Below are 17,831 nucleotides of genomic sequence, written 5' to 3'. Positions count from 1 at the left end.
AACCCCCCACCCCTCTCTTTCCCCCTTCAGCTACCACTGCTGCTATCACAGCCCCAAAACATTTTCACCCTTAGAGCTCTAAGTCTGAGTGGTTTTCTGTTTACTGTTTGTTTATTCATTTATATATTTTTTTCTGTACATTCTAATTTCCTGTTTTTCTTGTTTTCTATCATCAGATTTTGGTTCAAAGATTTAGGAAGCACTGACTTGTATGTACAGTTTTGGCTACGAGGGGGAAAAAAAAAAAGATTTTATGATATTTTATTTTGCAAATGATTCATTTCCAAGTCATTCTTTTTGAATTTCACTGACTGATCAGTGATAAAAACTTTACACGACGAGGTCACTATAGTCCCACAGTTGGGGAATAGCTTTACTCCCTGAGCTCCAAGTGCCAACTCATCTACCTTCCTTTCACCTGGTTGTCTCGATGCCTCGCTGCTCTCACTCCAAAGCTTGACCTTACCAATTCACATTAACAAGCCTCTGGCGTCATATTAGGTATAGTCTCAGTGATCTGTAATGTGTTTTAAAAATCCAGCCAAAGAGTCAGGTAGAGAAATAAATTAAGAAAATGATTGCAGTCTGTACTTAAGTGGCACCTGGAGTTTGTTAAGGTAACTGAAAATCATTTGCCCTAAATTGTAATCATTATAACAAATGTTGCACTATGGTGAAATACTGGACTTGTGAATGTTGAAACTGAATATATTTTAGGATCAAAGTGATCAAAATATAATCAGGCTTAAGCTGAATGCATTTGCCTCACATTTAAAGCATCTTTTCTAGCTAACCTGCTCACTGGCTGTGTTGTACTTTTCACCTGGCAATGTAATGTTATTGAACTGTCTGTCAGGACATAGTCAGATTTATTGGCAATTATTGGTTAAGCAAATTCAGTACCACAACTCTTTGGATGTCTCTGCCCTTGGCTTCCTGTTTTTCTCTGCCATACCTCGAGCCTTTCATTTCTCTCTATCTTATGTGCTCTCTTTCCTGGTTTCTGAGCCTCCACTTCCAGGCCTATGGCTTCTTTCTCTCCTTCCTTCACTTTTGGCACAGATCTTTTTTCACATTTACTCACCAACCACCTACACCATCACGCAAACCAGGTCGCTTGAGCACATGGATCCAAGGGCACAGTTTACAAATCTGAGGCATGGAATATGAATCCTAGAGCAGGGCTTATAAACCATGAGCACACATTTCTCAACCCAGAGACTACACATTTACACATTGATCATTTTGTCCCCCGCCGTACGTCCGCACATTCTCTAACTTTCTGTAAAGGGCAATCCTCCGCAGTCGTCCGTCTATGTAATGCCTCGTTCTTTGATAGTAGAGGGATGGGCTGGGGGAGGTAGCAGTATTTGGAGTTACTAGTGTTTTCTTTTACACACACACACACACACACACACACACACACACACACACACACACACCTCATGTTTTGACACAAGAATTGTGGGATAAAACATTACCCTCACCAACTTCCTCCTGTCCTTTGCTAATTTTATTTCTCTTCCCCTTCCCTCTCTCCCCTGCATTCCTCACATTACTTTTACTCTCATTCTCTTGTTTTCTCAAGTGTTGGGCCTAATGGATTACCTCAGTATATCTTCCCCATCTAGTCTCTTCCCTCCCTTTTCTCTCCATTCAGCACCTTAGCCTCTTTCTGCTTCCCGTCCACCTTTCTTTCCCTAATTATTGACATAGTATGGAAATTCCAAATCGCTGTCTCTCCCTCAGTCTCCCTTACCTCCTCATTACCTTTTCATTTGAACTTTTCTCTCTCTCTCTCCCTCTCTCCCTCTCCCTCCCTCTCTCTTACTCCCTCTCTCTTACTCCCTCTCCTTCCCTTCCTCTCGTGCTTCCTCTCCCCATTTGTTGACATTGTCGGGTTAGCTTTAATGGATCACCCATGGATATCTGATTCTTGCCTGCACTCCCTGGTTCCTCATCCTCCTCCACCATAATCACTGCCTCCCTAACTCTCTATCCTTCCCTTCTCCGCCTCTTCCTCCTTTACCGTTGCCTTGGAAATACCTTTTCTCTATCCGACCCTCTCTTGAGATTGTTCCCCATCCATCTTTCCCTCTCTCAGTCTCTCTCCACTCTTGAATGTTGACATGAGAGGGGGAGTCTAATAGATCACTGTGAAGCATCTGCACCTGTGTTAAATCTCAGAGGTAATGTGTGTATGTCGTGTGTGTGTGTGTGTGTGTGTGTGTGTGTGTGTGTGTGTGTGTGTGGGTATTTGGTGCATGTGTGCACCCTAGAGAAGCCAATGCGGGCTTTCTGTTCAGCACATCTGTGACCTCTTTTAGTGCTGAGCAACTTCTTCGTTTTGGCTCTCCTTTACTGCCTCTCCTCTCCCCTCTTCTCCTCTCCTCTCCCCTCCTCTCCTCTCCTCCCCCCTCCTCTCCCCCATTTCACCTGCTTCGACTTTTTCTCTCTTCTTTTGCCCTCTTCTTTCTATCACTTATAAAGCTTACATTGCAAAAAAGGAACCATTAACTTTGTGACTTTACTTTAATTTGCAGGGGCGAGCTGTTATAACCACTTATTTTAGTTCTTAAAAAGCTCATGTGCTGAGTGTTGCAAAACAAAGGCTGCCTTATGATATAATGCAAAGACATGACATTTACAGTCACATTCACGAGCACAAATCCCAGGTATGTAAAATAATACTGATGTATCACATGTGCGTGCCATACATCATTCAGTGGAAGTGTACCAAGGTGCAGTGGAGTAGTAGGTTATAAATAGGCCTCTGTAGGCCTGTCCCAGTCCAACTGGGTGTCCTCCTGTGTCCCAGTTCTGTCTGTGTGGGACACCTTGGAGAGTGCGCTGCTATTCCTCACACTCCGCTGCACATTGGGGATTCTTTCTGTTATACACTGAATGTGCCACTTCCACAGTGCCCAACTACATTTTAATTCCTAGTGGTACGACTCTTTCAAGAACATACACTAAGTCCTACTTCTTCTCAAGACCATGGAGGATTCTCTGCTCCTACTCACACATTTAATTCTTCTTCTTTTTTTATCTCTCGCAGTTCACCAGATTATACTGGTATATATGTATATATTTCTCTTTCTCTCTTTCTCTCTTTTTATTTTCATCTGCGCACAAAATGACAGGTCCATGCAAGAATTAGATTGCTGAATTAAAAACATTCATTTTTTTACTAACAGTTCCTTTGTCTAAATCAATGAGCAAAAATCTGCATCAGGTAGGAAGAATGGTATAATATTAAGAGTAGCCTTAAGGGTATTAGCCAGCAACTATGCTTTGTAAATCGTCTCATGAATCGACGCCTATCATCTATGTGTTTTGTGCTTTCATTGTAGATTAAATTAGATTAAATGTGTTCATCGATTTCTGGAAAGATAAATGCACTAACAGCTCTCAAACAGCTGAAAGAAACAACTTAAACTCCAAACTGCTTTTTATCGAAGGTGTCTTTTAGAACATCAGAGTGGGATGATTGTCGATGGCGACCCAGTTATGTCACTGTGGTTAATTGGGTCTTTATGTCACTTGCCTGGATCTAGTTAATTAAGCTGTCAGAGCCTCTGAAATCCCAAGTTGGCATGCACACACATAGGCACTGATGCACCAAGATCCACACACACACACACACACACACACACACTTCACCCACGTACATCCTGTATATATGCGCGCACATGCACAGTGACCTTATTGTAACCTGTACAATCTGCCCAGTCTGCCCAGTCCTGACACATATTGTATTGTAGTGGTGTTGGTGGCTGGAGTAAATTCCCCACAGTAGCTGTGGGCAGCAGGATTGTCCTAATCACCTCCCAAGTGGAGTGAGGATGCGGACAGAAACACCAGGACATATGGCCAATTAAGACAGGGATGTGAAATGGCACCAATAGACTGTGGGTGACTGAAAATCACACTTCACACAATAAATATAATTCACTGGCAAGGTTATTGTTAATAACTGTTCCTGTCTACTGTGTGGACATTGACACTATATTTTAAATATATGCTGGAAACTAATCAATGTCTTGGGGCTGTATTTTACATTTTCTTCTGTTTCTTCTGTCTGCCTACACAGATTGTCTACATCTTATTTTATCCATCAGTCTCTTTGCATAATATCTCTGTGTTGTTTCTTTTGACTTGTGTCTGAGAAACAGTCTCTTGCCACTTTTTTGTGCTTGTTTATTATATTCTTAAATCATGTCTTCAAGTTGGAAACTCAAATGGAGGCTGTTTGTCTCCTGCTCAGTTCTTAAACATCTGAGGTGAACTTCCCTCAGAGATGACGCGCCTGGAAGAGAAGAAAAGAGATGGTATGTCTGTATTTGTATCCTATAGATGCTAACAAGTGAAAAAGAATAAAAAGAAACGGCTGGGACGAAAAAAAACGGAGATGGATTTTGTTTGCTTCAAGGAAGGGGATGACAAATCGTGAAAGTGCAGATAAAAGAAAAGTGTGTTACTATAGAAGTGGTGGGAGTGAGAGGACAATTAGTCCAGAGGTTTTGTTGGCACCAAAGTATAGCCGTTTGTATTTGTTAGAAAGCTTTAAATTGGCAGGTATAGAGGTGCCAAGAAGTGAAGTAAACAAGAGAAGAGTCATGGCAGTGTGGAGGAAGGAGAAAAAACACAAACACACACACACTATTGACTCACTGTAAATCTCTTTTTTTCCAAATCAGTGGTTACTGCTTTTGCTCAAGCAAATAACAGTACTTAAGTAGTGGTGTTAGAAAATGTACATACACAACAGGCTGTTTGCGTACTTTGTCCTGAAGAATAGGCTGTAATGTAAACACAGATGTGAAGGAAGAATACACCTTTGTGTTGTATGAAAACTGTCAAATGAAGTAATAAATGTTGTCTCAGGAGGATCTGTGTAAAAAAGCAAAGTTCCTATTACCTTGTATAGCCTACAGACAGAAATGTATCTTAATGGTATTGAGCAAATCTGATGTGACCAGCTTCCACATTCCTTCGTTCTGCATATAATATGAATGCCATAAGAGAGTGCGTTTGCAGACCTAAAATTTTTATCAATCTGCCTAGGAAATGAATATATGTAAGATAGTTTCTATATTTAGTTTGTCTCTATATTTAGTTTTTTTAGTGTACTTACGCTGCTCTAGGTCCAATTTGCAAAAGAAAACAGGTTGCAGAAATACCACATATCAAAACACACCAGGATTACCATAAATAACAATTATCCCTACAGCTCTGTTGACACTTGAGAGCTGTAGATGAGCATTTCAACCCCTAATGTGTGGATTAGAAATCAAAACACTCCGAAACCACAAAGATCTCTAATTCCATTTGATTTTGCGCAGTCAGTAATGGTTTTAAAAACATTTGGACCTGGGCAGCCTTTTTGTAAAGCAGAGGTCAATCGCTCCCACTACAGTCGGGCGGGTCCGTGTGGTCTGCCACTCTACTCACGGTGACCACCATGAATGAGGAGTAAAGGGACACTTCCTGGTTTACTTTAGTCATTTCTTCTGACACTGATTTCAGTTTTAGTGCTATGTTTATTTGATGCTGAGGGAAACAATCTAAGACAAATTGTTTTTATTTTTTTTCTCCATGATGGTTACTCTCCTGTAATTGTCTGAAACAACAAAGTCCTTTTTGTTCATCTTATCACAATGAGCTAATTGTTTTGTCTAATATCAACGCGCACACACACATACTCACACACTCACACACACACACAATCTTCGCCATATTCGTGCGCGCTGTTGGATTAAATTTCTATTAGCTTTCCTCGATTGAGTTTGAAGATTGTTGATTAGCGAGTAATGGCCTTTGTTACTGCACTAATGAATAGCTTGATTACTATTCTACTTAGCTACACATCAGGAGGTGGGTGGTGTGTGTGTGTGTGTGTGTGTGTGTGTGTGTGTGTGGCATCTGGTGGTATTATTGTCTGATAAACACACACAGACAGTTATAGCCAATTGTCTGGGTTTGTGCCAAGAAAACTGATGGCAACAGAATAGAAAGATAGATGGTCTGCTTTGCCAACACTCATCTCTCATTCTGTCTCTCAACTCTCTCCCTCACTCTGTCTGTGACAATGTCTGTTAATATGTTTTCTCCCACCTGCTTTCTGTTTCTCCTGCCCACTGTCACTTGACTATAGTCTTTTTTTTTTGTAATTCCTCTATCCTTCCACCTCTTTGTCTTCCTCTTCCCTCTCTCATCTGTGCTCCTCCTCTCTCTCTCTCCCTGCTTTAATGTCCTCCTTCCCTCCTTTCTTGTGTATTTCTCTCCCGGTTTATTTAGTGCTGACTGGACTGACCGGGCTCTTGAGAACTGGCTTGGCATGTTTTATTGTGTGTGTGTGTGTGTGTGTGAGGCTTTGTTAATATGTCTGTGCGAGCATACGTGCATGTGTGAGTGCTTGATAATGGAAACAAGCGTGCCAATTACAGTGATGGGTCTCTAGATGCCAGTCAGAGCCAATAATGATGAGTGTGGCACATCTGGTAGTGGTGTATGCTTGTGTGTGTATCAGAGTGTGTGTGTGTGTGTGTGCTGGTGGAGAGGGCAGGGGGCGTGTATAGGAGGGTGTTATGATTGGGAGAGACAGTGGGGCAGTGTTTAAGCTGGATTTATGCTTCTCTGAAGATACATGGAAACGTTTCTGTGAACCTACACATACGCAGACGGATGTTATGGGTAACCGTAGTTCTTGCAGAAGGTCATTAAGTATCACACTAAGCTGCACGTCAAGCAAGCACATTGGTTGGAAGTGGTGTTTGAAAATTCACTGTCATACACTGGTACTTTGATTTAAAAAGAGACCAGGTCATTTGTTGTCCCTATGATGTCTGTTTCTCTATTACACTATCTGCTTGTAGCAAATAAAGATTTTTATGGGTAAGTTTAGGCATTCAAAGCACAGCCAATATTTGGGGAAGATTGCTCTTGGTTAATTATTGAAAAAGTCAAATATCAACTAACCAAAGCACTTTGTTGCCTAAAATTACAGCAAGCAATTTCCCCTGAACACATTTCTATCAACACCAAGTAGTTCATCAAGGAAAATTCTCAGAGACAAGGTTGCACAGGTAGATGTTAAATTACAAGTCAGATGCAGTCTTTTTATTTTTAGTTGTATGAATCAGCATTTGCTTTTCAGGCTAATTCCTCAGGATGATTCAGAGAAAGATTTGCCCTTTTAATTCATAACATTAGAAATAACACTGATAGCATCGGAGCTATGAATGTTCAGCTTCGCCTACTTTACTTAAAAAAAAATAAAAATAAACTTGCACTACAAAGGCCCTGTGATCATTTGATACAAAGAGAACGTCACTCGCTCTAACTCTCTGTCCTTGCCTGTCTTGATTGTCCCTTCACTGTCTCTGTCCTCTGATGTCCAACACCTCGCTCTGGAGTCAAGTAACAAAGCTTGCGGGAGCAGGTGATGGTGGGGGGGGGGGATTATTTAAACACGGACGGCCACATGACGAGCAGTCAGTCCCCGCCCACACAAAGGTAGAGTAATCACTATGAGAGCTCTTTAACCCACTCAACCGTGGTCTTGGATCCAGATAATATAGCTAATCAAGGGGATAATCCTCAGTGACGAACATATTAACACTTCAGTGATTCACAGACACACAAAGACTAGCACACACACACACACACACAAATATATGCAGTACAGCTTGATTTCCCCGTATTTTTTTGATTGCAGAGTCAGATTTTGTCGTAGCTAGTCTGGTTTGTGTTTCGTCACATTCTTATTGTGTATCTGTGTGTTTGCGCCTGCTGCTACTTTGAAAAATTAATGCTGTGATTCAGTGGCAGATTCCATCCATAGAGCCTGTATCTCTGCGCCGTTATCGACTCCCATATGAGACTCTTTGTAGTGGCTCTACAAAGCATGTCATATTTTAGCATTTGTCACAGATATTTCTTTGCTTTGTTATCTCACTTCTTGCTCTGTGGTCTGCCATTTGTTTTGCTTTTGCAAGATTTATACTGCGTTTCTCTTTGTGACACAGTGTGACTGTTTATGATGTTCCCGCTCTCAGTAGCAGATATACGGCAAAGGTTTGCGTTTCAAAACATTTTGTGCTGTTCTCCCGTGCAACAAAAGGGAGTATATATCTCTATATCTTGGCCTACTTTTATCTTGCACAGCATGTGACCAAGCCTTTGTTCACTGCCAAAGTAAGATGCATATCTCAATACATTACACTTTTCTCCTGCCTTGATATTGCACAGCATGAGATGGGACATTTGTCCTTAGGTTGTGACAAAGAGAACATATGGAAGTATTCACATATTTTGAATTTATCACTCCTCACTACATATATGCTTACACACACACACACAGGCACATTGCAATATCCAGACACTACAAGAGAGCCCCTTATCAAGAACTGAGGAAATACAAATCTGCTTTTATCTAGTATTCAGGGGCACAAGGTTTGAAATATACCTGTAGCCAAATTAATGTCTCCGTCATTGTGTCTAGCAGAAAGAAAACATGAACAAAGTGAGTGTGTAATGGATCAGACACAGCCCTTATCTCTTTGAAAAGAAAACCATTTGATTTCTTTGTCTAAAGAAAAAAAAACAATGGACTCTTCTTGAACCTTTTAAAAAAGCCTGTTACAGTTGAAATAGAGGGCAAGGCTACATCTCATGTTTGTGCACATGCAAGTGTGTGTGTGTGTTTATGTGTGTGTATGTGAGTGATGGAGAGAGAGAGAGAGAAGAGATCCTTAAATGCAACCACTGGAAGTATCTTCACACAGGCATGTATAACAACATTATTTCATATCCACACCATGCCAATAAACCAATCGGTTATGGGGGTTGTTTTGTGTGTGTGTGTGTGTGTGTGTGTGTGTGTGTGTGTATGTGTGTGTGTCTGTGCACGTGCAAGTGTGTGTGTCTGTGCACGTGCAAGTGTGTGTGTGTGTGTGTCTCTAGTGGTGTGTGGGTAATGACAGTGAAACAGGTGATGTGGGGGCGAGAGTTAAAATAACAAATACACATTCTCCCCTGGGGTTGGCTTGATCCAATCAGCCACCCTCTGCCATTCACATGCACACAGACACACACACACAGTTACACACTAACACCAGCTGTGGCTAATGATGCGGTGGCAGTGGTAGTATAGCCACCACATGTGGTCTCTTTGTCTGAGCCCAGTAGAGCACACATCAGTCTCACATGCTTCACCCTTCAGACATCATCAAAGTCTGCAGCTATTTTCAGCGCGTCATCGCACAAGAGCTCACAACTAATATTTATAAGCTGCTGGAAAATGTCTGTATTCATGAACTGACTGCTTAAAAAACTGATTACATAAACACATAATACCCTCAATGTAAGCCACTTTTCATAAAACACCAATTGCTGTCAGTTGGACTTTTGATTTATTGTTTGGATGACATAACAATCATTTGTTAAATTGTTGATGTGACAAAAGTTGAATTACACTGACAGGATGTGTCATTAGACAAAAAGACATTTGGTCTGATTCCAGTGGCAAATAACAAATATTTGCTTTTTTATAATGTATGCTGCTTGTTTTAGCAGCAGCAGTAGAAATTGTCAGAGTAAGCAAGTTATAATGCACAAGGTCCCCCAGGTTAATTGGAAATGGAATTCAAATTACTTTTCAAAGGAAGGTAGACATGCTTGTCCTCATTGCTGTTGTGGACTGACAGAAAGTAAATAGTGTTTGGAGGAAGGAAAAAACTAAGATGGAAAGTAAATGGTTGAATATTAAGCATTGAATTTAGGACAAAACGATTAGGATACTGAAGAGATTATAAGAGAATTGACGATGGATGGACAGAACTGTGGATTAGTGGACGAATAGTGTTGATACACATTTTTGTTTATGATATTTAATGATCCAAGTATTGTGGTGTTCAATTGCGATTTCAGAAACAATGTGCATCTATATATTGCACAAATTCTCTTTGTGTTATTTTTTCTCTTATTTGTCTTAATTCAGTTCAATTGTTTTGTGTGTGTGTGTGTGTGTGTGTGTGCGCGCTATACAGCGTTTGTTAACTGAGGTTTAGCTAAATCTTTCGGCCTGTGCTCGCATGATTGTGTTTACACACAGAATGTGTGTGTGTGTGTGTGTGTGTGTGTGTGTGTGTGTGTGTGTGTGTGTTTGATTATTGTGAGAGAAGCTCAGTTTCAAAGAATCAAAGTAAACAGCTACTAGTCTGTTCCTCTCTCTTGAAACACTATGAAACACTTTTTCTTTTTTTCTTAATTTCTGCTCTGTCCATCACTTCTGAAGTTTTATAGCAAGCTTTCAACACATACTCTCTCTCTAATCTTTCTAACTTTGAACTGCATTTGAAACACTGAAACAATATATGTTCACATGCACATCCGTTCTAAAATACACTGAAATGCGAAATGAAGTGAAATGCAAAGGCAGTTGAGTTGAACTGAATATATTTGTCTTGTAACGCGATGTTCTAAAGTAAGTTATAAATCATAAAGCAATAAAATACCACGTAAAATTGTTTTTTTTCGGACTGCAATTGAAGGGGCGTTGATATCATTTCTAATTACTGTTGCAAGATGTAAGTTTGTTTTGGGCTAATAAAGCGAACAATCACCATAATGCACTGCCACAATGAGTGCTGCTGGTTGAAGCTCCTGTGTACAGTTATACAAGTGAATTGATTCATCTCTTACTCATTTTACGAAGACTTTATGATCATCAGGGTGATTTGAAACTAAAAAATGTTTTTCTTAAGAGAAACATTACCCTACTTTTTTTTTCAAATCTGGTTCATGTTGTTATTTCAGCTCTGTTTTTCAGTAAAGGCTTTCTCATTTTTCTCTCTTCTCTCTATTTCTCTAGCTTGAACATGAATAAATAGAGACCAACGTTGTTTTCTTTCACAGCATAACACACATTACATTTGCTTTTGTTTGTGAGAAAGCGCCCTACACTATTTTCTAAGTCTAAAGTACAAGGATAAACTCCTTGCCTGACCATTTGTGCTGTATATGTTCTATGTTTTTGTTTGTTTGTTTGTCATTGCTTTTTTTTTTCTTCAGTATGACCTTTACTTTGTAATAGAAACTGAAAGGTCACACAGCATCTCACTTAAGATTGAAAATTCAGAGCTACAGTGAGCCCCATGACTAAGATGCACCGCAGAATCTCTATAGATCAGAAAGAGCGGCAGGTAGAATAATTGCAAGAGAAGAACGACAACCGAGCTTTAGCAGGCAGTAAACTGAAGAATAACACCGTATTTGCTCTTTTCTGCATCTGAGATTTCCATTTCCTAATGCGAAGGGAGGAGGAAATTAAACAACGTGAATTAAACAACGCGGCTCAGACATTTATGTGCCTGCCATAAAGCTTGGACAGGCTGAATTTATGAGGGTTTGGACCAGTAAATACAGCACTCAGGAAATGTGATTAGGCTCATAAATTGGGCAGTTTCCAGCTGTCCTACCCTTCACCCAAAGTATCTTGCGAAAGCATATGTTTGGGATATTTTCCTTTTCTACACTGCCACCCCTCCATTCTGCGAAGGGTCCACTGTAGACGAGGGTCTTTAAAATTACAACTGTGTGATTTCTGTGAGTTGTTGCATAAACATTTTCCTGAAGCTTAGAGTACTGTTATTATTATTACATCCTACCCCATAAAGTACATTTATTTGCTTGTAAATTTGCAATCGGTAATCTCAATGATTTATTACATAAGAATATTTTTGACAATAAATTATTGGATACTTACATGTGACATTTCCTCAAAGCTTTTCTGTGGGGAACCATTGAAAAACAAGATTACTACAACATCTAACATCCTTACATCCCATCTTTATTTATCTAGAAAGGTTGAAAAACAAGATTATACCAAAACTTCATTCCTTCTCTTTGCTTCTTTTACTCTCTCTCTCTGTCCAACTTTAAACTTTTTTATCTTTTTTTTGTCAGCAATTGCTCTCCGGCTGGATCAGCTGTGAAAACAAGATTATAATGTGAACGTGTCCCTGCTGGCACACAGCTGGCCACCATTGTCGTTAGACATTGATATTTGGTTGAATATAGGTTGCGATGTCGGGTACCAAATTTCAATGTCAGGACAACATTTAATGTCAGCATTAATTTGACGTAGAGTACTGACCACAGCTGACATTGATGTTTTGTTGGTTTTAAGTTGTGTTGTCAAGTCACAACAACAAAATTCAACATCTTCCACATCTCATTCCAACACCATCTTGACATATAAAATACAGACATTCTAGTTGATTAGAAAAGTCCAACATCTGCTAAACATCACAAGATTTCATTCCCAACCACAATTGAATGTCTATCCAACGTTGGAGTCGAAAGAGTCCAACATCTTTCTGGCGTTCCATTGACGTCCCAGCGCCTGCTGGGATAATTTTCCCTCAGCAGTTGATGAATAGTTGTTTATGTGGTTTAATTTGTTTTTGGATTCATGGCAGGAACATACCTTTGCTCTCGAAAATCCGATAAGACATGTAGCTCCATAGTGTCATTACACAATTTACTGTTATCATTTCTCTTTAGCTAAATTTGTAATTTCTCTCTATATATCTGAGGTGCAGAGAAACCTTTACACTGACCTTGTTTTCCCTTCTCTTTGTCTTCCAGGTGGAGTGGTTGAAGAACGAGGAGATAATTGACCCAGCGGAGGACAGGAACTTTTATATCACCATCGACCACAACCTGATCATCAAACAGGCGCGTCTGTCTGACACAGCCAACTACACATGTGTGGCTAAGAATATAGTGGCCAAAAGACGAAGCACCACGGCAACTGTTATTGTTTATGGTAAGTTTATGTGCTCGCGTCTGTGTGTGAACGAGACAGTGCATAGCTAAATATCTCGTCACTACCAGCGTCACTTATTCATTTTAAGTGTATGTGACATATTTTGTGTCTAGTTTCAAATCTTACTGATCTGACACCTTTTTTAAATGCTAGCTGCAGCTACCCAACAATGTCTCTGATCAGCCAAGCCAGCACCCATCTGCCACATGAAATTAGCTCTACTGCCATGCCAACACACTCTCTTTGTGATTGGCCTGATATTCCCACATCACCCTTAACCTCACCCAATTAAAATCCACCAATCACACCCTCGGTTTTAAATTAGAACACTTGGGCTTCCCAAATGTGTGCGCTTTCATCCAAGAGTCCCACCACCAAATGAGTTGTGCAGCATATGGCATGGTAACAGCTGTGAAAAACAACAACAAAAAATAACTTTGAAGAGTGCCTTTCTGAATGGTGTTAGTTTGTTTTGCAGGCAAAGCTTCTCTTGTGCTGTTTTTGCCAAAAACTATGAAGAAAAAGCTTGTTGAGAGGAGGAAAATGCCTCATATGTCTCGCTTTCTCTTTTTTTTTTCCATTTTACCAAATGCCACCCTGACATGAGAGGATAGGAAACATTTTGAGGAGAAACAATGTATAGGAAAACACACACAAAGTACACACAAACAGTGTTCATCTCAAATATACAACTGGCTCTATTCACTAGGAGGAGTGTTTCAATCAAAAATAACTGTGCATGTGTGCGTGTTCTATACAGACGGCGAGAGATGGAGTGGTTTGACACTGATGTATCCTTACAGAAATAGATTGTTCAATCTGTGGTTCAATCTTCTCGGCTCCACAAGGGCCCGGCTGACACTGTTGACAAGGTGAAATAGTAGCGGAAAAAACAGAGGAACATGAGGGGAAAAAATGGAGCAGCCATAGATGGAATGGAGACAGGTGAGGAGAAAGGAGAGGCACAGTGGGAGTAGGCGGGTGAGTGAAGAAGAAAAGAAGAAGGGTGGCAAAAAGTAACTGTACCTGATTTTACTGGGATTTTCTCGATGATGACTCATTTCTAATTGGGAAAGGAGAGTGGGCATTGTCCACCCGGCTGACACAGAGCTGTCGAGAAGCAGCGGAGGAATTTCAACCCACTACACCTCTGCGGATGTCAACTCTCTCTCTCTGGGTGTCCTTGTGACTCATTCTAACGTTGTACCTGATTTCTCTCTCCGTCTCATCTGCTCCCATCTTTGTCTGCAGCCTGCCGCCATATTTTCAATAATACAAAATGATAAAATCATAGACAAGTTTAAATGTGACAGAATGCAGGGAAGAGAAAAAAGGCAAAGAAAGACGTGAGAGGCAAACAGACATGGCTCGTACAACAGTTGCAGCAGGCTATGTGTGTTTGTGCGTACGTGCATGCGTGTGCGCGTGTCTGTGTGTGTGTGGTTTTTGGTGTGCAGGAAAATCCAGCTGTTCTCACTAAACTTCAACAACCAAGCCTCCTGGCATCTGTAAAACACATACTGACTCCATCAAGACAAATGGTTCAGTTAAATCAAACAGCACATTAAAATCAGAGATTTCCCCACTGACGATGACGCCTCTGTGATACAAAAAGACTGAAGAAGATGCACCTTCTGCCATTTAAGTGCTTCATCACTGACCTATTTTGTATAAACATTACAAAACTGAGGTTTTATTAGTATGTCTGCTACAGATTGTTGTTCAGTTGAGTTAAAAACACTTCAGTGCTCCCTCAAGGGGCCCTTTGCTGCAAGGACATTTGCATACACAAATACCCATGAACAAAAAATTCACTCGCATAAAGAAGAAATATAGAAACATCATTCAACACCTCAAAGGCCCCATTATGTCAAAAAGTGTCAAAGTGCATCTATCAGTTTAAATTGACCATTTCTACCGCTGCTGTTTACAAGTACAGTATAATGAGCACAGCCATAAAACCAAAATTCCCTGTGTTTGTTTTACATGCAGGCAATCTAAAATTCACTCCTGATGGACTCAGCTTAAATTGGTGACTGAGGAGCTGTGTGGGGGTTTTAATGATTGTTTCTGCCTTTTTGTTCAGTATTAAGCTGTGCAAGGGATCTTTGTGTTTTGCCAGTAGTTTTAGAGTGTTAGTTTGGAGTTAACACCTTGCAATATGTTTTTGGATGGATATAAACTAGCAAATAAATAAAAAAAATATGAAATGTTTAAAAAAACTACTTACAGTAAAAGAGGGGTAAATGTCAGTTGTTCTTTTGTTTAAATGGCTGATTAACCTTTTACCTCCTAACATAAATAACACCTATCTCATATACACACGACTGAGTACGCAACTGAAACCTTTGGAGATGTGGTGTCTCCAAGATGGTGGGTGTTAAGAGTTATTCATGCACGGAAGGGTCAATGTACTGACTGATCTCTGTTGCCTCAGTGAATGGTGGTTGGTCGACATGGACGGAGTGGTCGGTGTGTAACAGCCGATGTGGTCGAGGCTTCCAGAAACGAACCAGAAGCTGCACTAATCCCGCCCCTCTCAATGGAGGACTGCCCTGTGATGGACAAGCCATCCAAAAACTGTCCTGCACCACACTTTGTACCGGTAATTCTATTCTTTTCTATTGTAATTGAATTAAGTCCAGAGAAATCTAGTTTATGCGGCCTTGGTGCAGTGCTTTTGGTATATGCTAATTAATGACATTATCCTTGGCCTCATCACTTTTCTTTCACGTCTATTCTTGTGTTTCTCATTCCCTCGGCTCCTTCCATCCTCACCCTCTAGTGGATGGTGTGTGGACAGAGTGGAGTAAGTGGTCGGCCTGTGGGACAGAGTGTACCCAGTGGAGGAGGAGGGAGTGCAACAACCCAGCTCCTAAAAACGGAGGAAAGGACTGCGAGGGGCTCGTACTCCAGTCTCAGAACTGTACCGACGGACTCTGTATGCAAAGTGAGTTGACAATAACGTTCCTCTCGGAGCTTCAGCATTGATAGAGCTCTTCTAGATGAATTGAAGTTGTGTCATATATCATATCTAACTGTGAAAAATGAGTATGCCAGTTTGAACAAATACCTCACAGTTTCAGCTTCAGGTGACATTTGACCTGAAAGTTAACTGAGCTCAGGTTAGGCAGACCATTGCTCGCATGGTCCAAATTTTAGCCAAAGCATGAGAACCGTATTGAGTGAAATGTCACCTAATAGTTGAATGGGTCAATTTAAACCACTGATAATCCACACCGAGACATCCACAACTCAGTATTTTTATTTTTTAAAATGTAATTAACCCTTCAAAGAGACATCTTAAAGTCTAGAAACTGCAATCTGTAATTTCTTTAAACATATCATTCTTGAAGATGTTAGAATATCAGACTTGATTTATAGACACATTTGCTTTGCCTTCTTTTTCATCTTTCCTTGCTTGTGTCTGCATTTACTTACCTGTGTTGCAGCAAAGTTAGGCAGTTTTCTTCTCTCTGGGCGCCGTCCTTGTTCCTCTTCCCTCTGATCCTCCCCTTCCCATCATCCCCCCTCATCTCACTCTCCTCTCCTCCTGCAAACCCTGCTCTTTGCATCCAATCTCCCATCCTCATTGCTATCTGTTTTTCTTGGCTCTCCCCCTCAGTCCCTCTTGTTTTATGCATTTTTCCAGGAACCTACCTGCACCTCTTTCTCCTTTTTTATAGTGATTTTCTCTTGTTCTGCCTTACACATGCACTTCATTCCGTTATGTACGCTGTGGATGATTGGATGGTTTCTGAATGCTTCATGGTCAATCTGACTTTTCCCTCTTTCTTGTCCATTTCTAAAGTTAAAAAAACCCTGTTTTATAAGGAAACTAATAATAAATATTTATGTGAAACAATCATCCAACCACCACCACCACCAGAATTTCTGACACCAGAAAAAAAACAAGTGTGGTAAATTTTCAAACCGCATGGAAAATGTGGCCTGAGTCATAATGGCGCAAGTATAGCAGCAGCAGTTTTTCCAAGGTGGCGGCAATTATATTTGTTGACTTGTAAGAATAGAGCTTGTTACTCCCTTTGCTCAGAGTAATTGGCGGACAAGCATCTGACGAGAAGAGAGAGAAAGAGAGAGAGAGCGAGAGAGGCCTTTCACAATGAAGAGGACAGAAATGTGAAAAAAAAGAAAGAAAGAAAAGACAAAGAAAACAGTCCTTCTTGAAACAAGTGCACATACACTCGTGCTTATAATTATGCCATCGATTCTCATTAGTCTTTTCTTTCACACAACATGGCGACCAAAGAGGATCATCTGTTTGTCCTAATAAAAAATGAATTCTATAAGGAGCATTCTTTGGAGTTGAAGTTGAAATTGACCCGGACTTGATGCACTCATTGGAAAATAATTGCACTTAGAAAAAAAAAATCTTTTTGCAACTTGCAACATGCTTTAAAAAGTACGGCTGTGTTTAACCTTCCATCTGCTGAGACACTCCTGCAGTCCCTCATAGTCATGTATAAAGACATTTTTGGGCTGCTGCCACCATATTTATGTAAATTTTATTTTGACCTTTATTGTGCCAGGATGGTCTCTTGAGATTGTTTTTCCATAGATTCATGGTGGAAATTGCAAATAAATTCAACCAAAGCGTGTGAATAGTTACATATATGTCCCTTCGATCCCAGAACATGCTGTCATGCATTCACCAAATTGATAAAACAGCTTTTATGAGGTTCTATATGATGCCCTCAATACTTGGATTCAGTTGCAAAAATACTTGTTTTTTAGGGTGTGAGCTTTGATGTGACAGTTATTGGTGATCTTAAAGATTTTTGTGATCATGTGATTTGTAGGTTGTGTTGTCTGTGTTTTATTGTCGCTAATTGTGGCTTGGGCTCTCATTATTTAATAATATAAAAAGTAAATAAATTAGTCACAAGCACTCCGTCATGAGTTCTGTTCATAGAGAATATACTTTATCAGTGAGTACAAAGCCTAACGCTGAGTGAGCCGTTACTTGTGTGAGGGA

The 17,831-nt window shown here is 40.3% G+C and overlaps 1 protein-coding gene across 2 annotated transcripts in view; it reads left to right on the top strand.

Moving 5' to 3' along the window:
* The window catches only part of LOC111652908 (netrin receptor UNC5C-like), a 180,187-nt gene that overhangs the window by 125,254 nt on the left and 37,102 nt on the right, over positions 1 to 17,831 (top strand). For both annotated transcript variants that reach the window (XM_087173210.1, XM_023403301.2), the window contains exons 5-7: positions 12,655 to 12,835; positions 15,273 to 15,440; positions 15,621 to 15,785. In XM_087173210.1, coding sequence (XP_087029336.1) covers positions 12,655 to 12,835; positions 15,273 to 15,440; positions 15,621 to 15,785 — 514 coding nt within the window. The remainder of the gene's footprint in view (positions 1 to 12,654; positions 12,836 to 15,272; positions 15,441 to 15,620; positions 15,786 to 17,831) is intronic.

This window comes from Seriola lalandi, unplaced genomic scaffold (assembly GCF_002814215.2).
Source record: "Seriola lalandi dorsalis isolate HSWRI2012SDOR001 ecotype SW California unplaced genomic scaffold, Sedor1 jcf7180002054110, whole genome shotgun sequence".
NCBI lineage: Eukaryota > Metazoa > Chordata > Actinopteri > Carangiformes > Carangidae > Seriola > Seriola lalandi.
This window is presented reverse-complemented; position numbering and strand designations above follow the sequence as displayed.